The sequence below is a fragment of the Anneissia japonica genome, unplaced genomic scaffold (assembly GCF_011630105.1).
Source record: "Anneissia japonica isolate Jap-2015-1 unplaced genomic scaffold, ASM1163010v1 scaffold23396_len11606_cov99, whole genome shotgun sequence".
Taxonomy (NCBI): Eukaryota; Metazoa; Echinodermata; class Crinoidea; order Comatulida; family Comatulidae; genus Anneissia; species Anneissia japonica.
Window position 1 is genome coordinate 1 of NW_022712021.1, and position 5,335 is coordinate 5,335.

General features: G+C 35.9%; 1 protein-coding gene across 1 annotated transcript in view; it reads left to right on the top strand.

Moving 5' to 3' along the window:
- Window positions 1–1,851: 1,851 nt before the first annotated feature.
- Window positions 1,852–5,335, top strand: part of LOC117107699 — a 9,694-nt gene continuing 6,210 nt past the window's right edge. Inside the window, exon 1 of the mRNA XM_033249435.1 lies at window positions 1,852–2,017. Coding sequence (XP_033105326.1) covers window positions 1,936–2,017 — 82 coding nt within the window. The 5' untranslated portion in view covers window positions 1,852–1,935. The remainder of the gene's footprint in view (window positions 2,018–5,335) is intronic.

A 5,335-nucleotide genomic window follows, 5' to 3' on the forward strand; every position in this document is an offset into this window, starting at 1 on the left:
GAAACATGACAAACTTAACACGTCACGCTACACAACGCCACTTAATTAATACCACTTTTTGTTTTAATTATTTCAATAAACCCTCATATACCCCCTTCATATGATTCAACCCATTATGAGCAAAAAAAATTAATAAAATTATTAATAAATAAATATGAATTATGATGACGTAATATTCTATTGTTGGACACTACCTGCATACTATCTACTACTACTACTAATAATAATAATAATAATAATAATAATAATAATAATAATAATAATAATAATAATAGTAATAATAATAATAATAATAATAATAATAATAATAATAATAATAATAATAATAATAATAATAATCTTTATTTTAAACTTCACTTTTAAAACAGTGGCACACGATGACAGTGTGTTCACATGAGAATAACATACAACATAGAATTTAAAATAAAATAACAAACAGTAACAAATAAATTCAAATACCCCATTTAAATTAAACACTGCGTAGGAAACGACTTGTAATATGAATGGAACAGTTTACCTAACGTTTTCAAGAGGGAATACAACCTTTATTTTTTTAAGAATTTAAAAGTCATTAAAAGAAACTTCAGAAGTCGGAAAAGCTCATTTCTCGCCATGTAAGAATCAAAATTTTCCCGGGGGAGAAGCCCAGGCCCCCTTTTATTTTTGGGGTGGGAGGGGGAATTTTGGAAACATTCTGACTCCCTCCTAAATTTGAACCCAGACCCGCACTGCCTCAGTAGAATAGTTAATAAAACGGAAAAGTATGTTAGATTTGTGCTGACGTTCAATATTAAGCTTTGTTTCTACTTCAGTAATTACTTTCGCCTCTCTGGAGGGGGGGGGGGGCGATTACCCCTGACTACCGTTGCCTCTCCGAAGGTATTGTCTGTGGTGTGTGTATTTCCGAAAAAAAATCTCAAAATCTACTGGACCGACTTATTTTCGATTTTCACACATGACAATGTTACATGTATCTGGGTCCGCTTAAAAGTTGGTGCTTATCGGAAGTAAGATGCATTTTTAGAATGTTATTCATACACTTTTCGGCCGCAACAGCCGACAGAGCCAACTCAAGCTGATCGTTTGGCCTTATAGTCCGAGCGAACTCGAGAGGATCGACTGCGGGCCAGAGAGGTGGGGATGGGGTGGGGTGGGGTGAGTGAAATTGTGGCTGAAGCATATTGGAATCCGACCCAGCCACCAAATACATGTTTAACGAGCCTCCTATGCTTTCATATAGACATGATCCAGCTTGAAGGACTAGTTAGTGAAGTCTAGCACGACATCAAGTAGATAATATAGGTATGACTAATGCAATAAAAGAGATGTAAGACGGAACGGAACGTATCATAGGACCATCGATTAATTATTCTATTCAAGAGAAATTCACATGTATCTCCAGTAATGTCATAATTATGTCAGGTCTTCCTATAGCTTAACACTTTAATGTGATATCGGTATCAAACAATGTAATTCATTTGGAAGAGCGTATTATTTTTCGAAGTACCTTAAAATCTGATGGACTCATAAGTCTTTTAGAGATTAATTCATATGTTATGATGTGTTGGATAGGAAAATTATGATGTATTATGCCTTTGTATGTGTTCTCTTTTGTATGTGTTCTCTTCTTGTGAAAATCTTCAAGAATGGCTATAATTCACAATCTATCATTATTAGATACTCAGAAAGAAGGAAAGTGCTTATAAGGATAACCACCAGATTCGTAATGGTTATGTAGTTGTATAAGATGCTACTCCGTATATTTACGCTCGAATGAATATTTGTTTACATGAAACCTCTGCTTAATGTACTGTAACACTCACAGAAAACCTGACTGGAGGGTATTCTGAAAATTCGTATTGTTCTCGAGAAGAAACAAAACAGTGAAATGCAGTTAGATATTTTCAATTAGCTTTGGTGCTCGTTCGTGACAATATGTACAGGCAAGTGAAAATGATGTTCTGCCGATCTATGCTCATCATTGTAATCGCTGCTGCCAATCTTAGTCAGACTACACGTAAGTGAGAAATATTTTTATTAAATATCAATACTAATCAAAACAAAGTAGGCTATAGTGCTTATAAAAAAATGATCATTAAGTTACGCGCTTTGGGCTAATTATGGCCTTCGTTCAATTACCATATAATGGCTAATGTATTTAGTTTTTCGTTTGATAATCTTCACAGAATAATTAAGTTTTACGAATTATGTTTGCCACACCCATAACCTTGCGAAAAAAAATCTCGCAAGTGATTCGAGTGCAGAACACCTACCTCAGGGCAAACATCATTCGTATAATTTCTCCTAGTAAGAAAAACGACATACTGTAGAAATGACATATAGTACCCGCTGCTGGGGATCGGATTCATCAGAAACCTTGAAAGGCAATATCGGTGGTGTAGTGGTTAGGACAGCTAGTTATCTGGAGGTTGGTTCATTTTCCACCTGAATCCATTTCGAGATTTTTCTTTGGAAGTATTTAGAAACTTGGTGAGCATTTAGGATAACACGTCAGGTAGGCCTAACATCATTCGTAGGTCTATTATTTCTCCTGACGCAAAAAAAAAAAAAAAAAAAACAACATCGAAATAGTCAAATTTTCTTTCCCAAGGTTTTCGTTGACTTTTCGTTTCTGGAAATATTGTATATTTCGTTCAATACGTGATTGCATATATTTTTTGTTCGAAATCTCTTTAGACATAGCCCAATTATATACAAACCGTAGTCAACTTCTGATGGCAAATACTTTCAATGATAGGTTCTTTCTATAGGCCTGTTATTATCGGTTCTCGTCGAAATTGTTTACAACATAAATGAGGCATACATATTTAAGAGGAAAAAACACAAAATATACCATATATAACATTAACAGGCATAGGCTTAACTTAAATGTAAAAATCTAACTTTCAGAAATTGTTAGTGTTAGGTTAAATTATAAGAAATGGACTTTGCGTCAGGAAAATATCATAGGAGTGATGTTTGGATTGGATTGGATTGGATTTATTCGGTCAAAACACCAATGATAGCCCATGAAAGTCCAGAAGACTAATTTCCAGTGGAGTCTTTCTGGTGGTGATTGGACAGTACACCGGGAGACAAACCCCAACTCTTTTCCGAAGAGTGCACTGTGTTCTGTAACGTGCACATGGGCCATAAATGCACACGGGACCAACGGCTTAAACGTCTCATCCGAAAGACGGTGCGCTATTGTAACTTGTATTTCAGCCCTCTAGCTGAAGCACAAGGAGAGGCAGCGATGGGAATTGAACCGGGGACCTAGAGATCTCCACGGTTCAGCGCACACACAGTGGCTACCACCAGATTAGCCGATTGAGCTAAGCTGCTTTCTCAGCCCAGGGGTGGCGCCAGGATTTGCCCGACTAACACTCCTACGTGTTAGTCTTAACAAATATTCAACAAGTAATGTTGGTGTGCCCGATTCCAATGTACAGTATGTTCCGGATGCAAAGACTGGATCTTCACTATGTAATATTGTAGTGATATAACAAGCGAGATGGTTTACTTTTAATAATATCGTGTCAAAAAAATAACACATTGAAAGTTATTCTCCTAGTGCTGCCTCTTCATTACTTGCTGAATATTTAAAATCATTAATATTAAATTTTTTAAATAAATATAAATATACTATATACAAATAAAACCGACATCAAAAATACCGATATTGAATTGCACAAAATTAATTTTTTTTTAAAAAGCTTTAAAAGTTTCATCAAAAACAATAAAACATGTACAAAATTTTAAAACAGCTCCCATACAATTTAGGGGTTTCCAAAAGCTTATCGAATTTGGAGTCTACTAATATGTAGAAAATTCATATACATTTTTGTCTCCCCGACGAATTGTGGTTTTTCTCCCCGACGTGGGGAGGGGCAACTCTCCCTGGCGTGGGGCGATTTTGTTTCCTGCACGTTTGAGGCAGAAATGATTGGTGGCGCTATAGCTTCAACAATATCATGGTGACACTGTGAGATATTCAAGTCAAAGGAGATTAGTAGTACTATAGTACACCGAGTAGTAGCGAATGTAATAGGTTTAACACTTGTTTTACTGCGATATTTTATTTATATGAATAGCATAGACTTGAATACAGTTTTATCACTATAAAGAAACATATCTGTCTCTTATACACATCTAGATGTGTATAAGAGACAGACGACATACTGTAGAAATGATGATGATGATGATAATGATTGTGATAGGATAACGGTAATGATATTAATATTAAAAATTGGGAGGCCTATAGTAGTTATTAAAGCTTAGAATATTTAGGGCTAAGCTGTCCTGAATTATAATTATTAATCTCTATGGTTGCCGAAATTCACTGATAAAAGATCATGAGAAAATTGTTGGCGCATCACTTTGACTACAATGGTGATGTGATGATTATGAATATTACTATATAAAGTGTCATTTCCAGCCATCTAGCGGTATTATTTCCTCGAACCTTCTCACCTCAGCCCCAACTACGACCGCGGTGGGGCTGCAGTGGTTGTGAAATCATTTTATATGTACAGACTACATGAAAGACAATGTTTTAAGCTTTATATCCTATGGCACGACACGCATATTAATAAGATCCTCTATGGTTAGCGAGAATCTCTGAAAAAACAACATAAGAAATTTGCTGGCGATTTATTTTGACTTAATGATGATGTGATGTTGATGAATTTTAAGTGTCCTGCCCATCTAGAGGTACTATTTTCTCAAATTTTCGCACCTCAGCCCCAACCATGATTTCTCAGTTGTTGGTGTAGATATAGTGTTTCCCTACTCCCACTTTTCAAAAGTGAGCTGCGGCCTTCCCTGAGTATGTTTAACTCCATCAACTCGGCACCTGACCCAAGCAGTATGAAGGCACCCCCAACTTCGCTCAGTAGGCCTAATACGTATCTCGAACAACGGCTCCCCCAACTATTTCAAAATCCTGGCTACGTCCCTAACTAGTATCAAGTGGATCTAGACACTTTTCAGAATAGTTGATTAGGATCCAATAAAGAAATGATCCATTGCAGCTTTTGTACTTCCTCCATGGTTCGAGTCACACTAACAATAAGGACATAGTACAATTATAATTGCAGTTGTGGTAGTGCTACTCTTCACCCCGTTATCGAGGTACATCTATTTGTATTTCCTTTTAGTAGGAAAGCCACTGAAAAAATCGTGTCGAATTTCGCCTAGGAAAGGGCGTCCTATTTTTCGAAATTAGTTCAAATTTTCAGAATTTGATGGTGTTTGAAAAAACGTTAATTCATCAAGTAACTTACTTAACAAAACAAACATAATAGTGAAATAAGTTTATAAATAGTTTAACAAT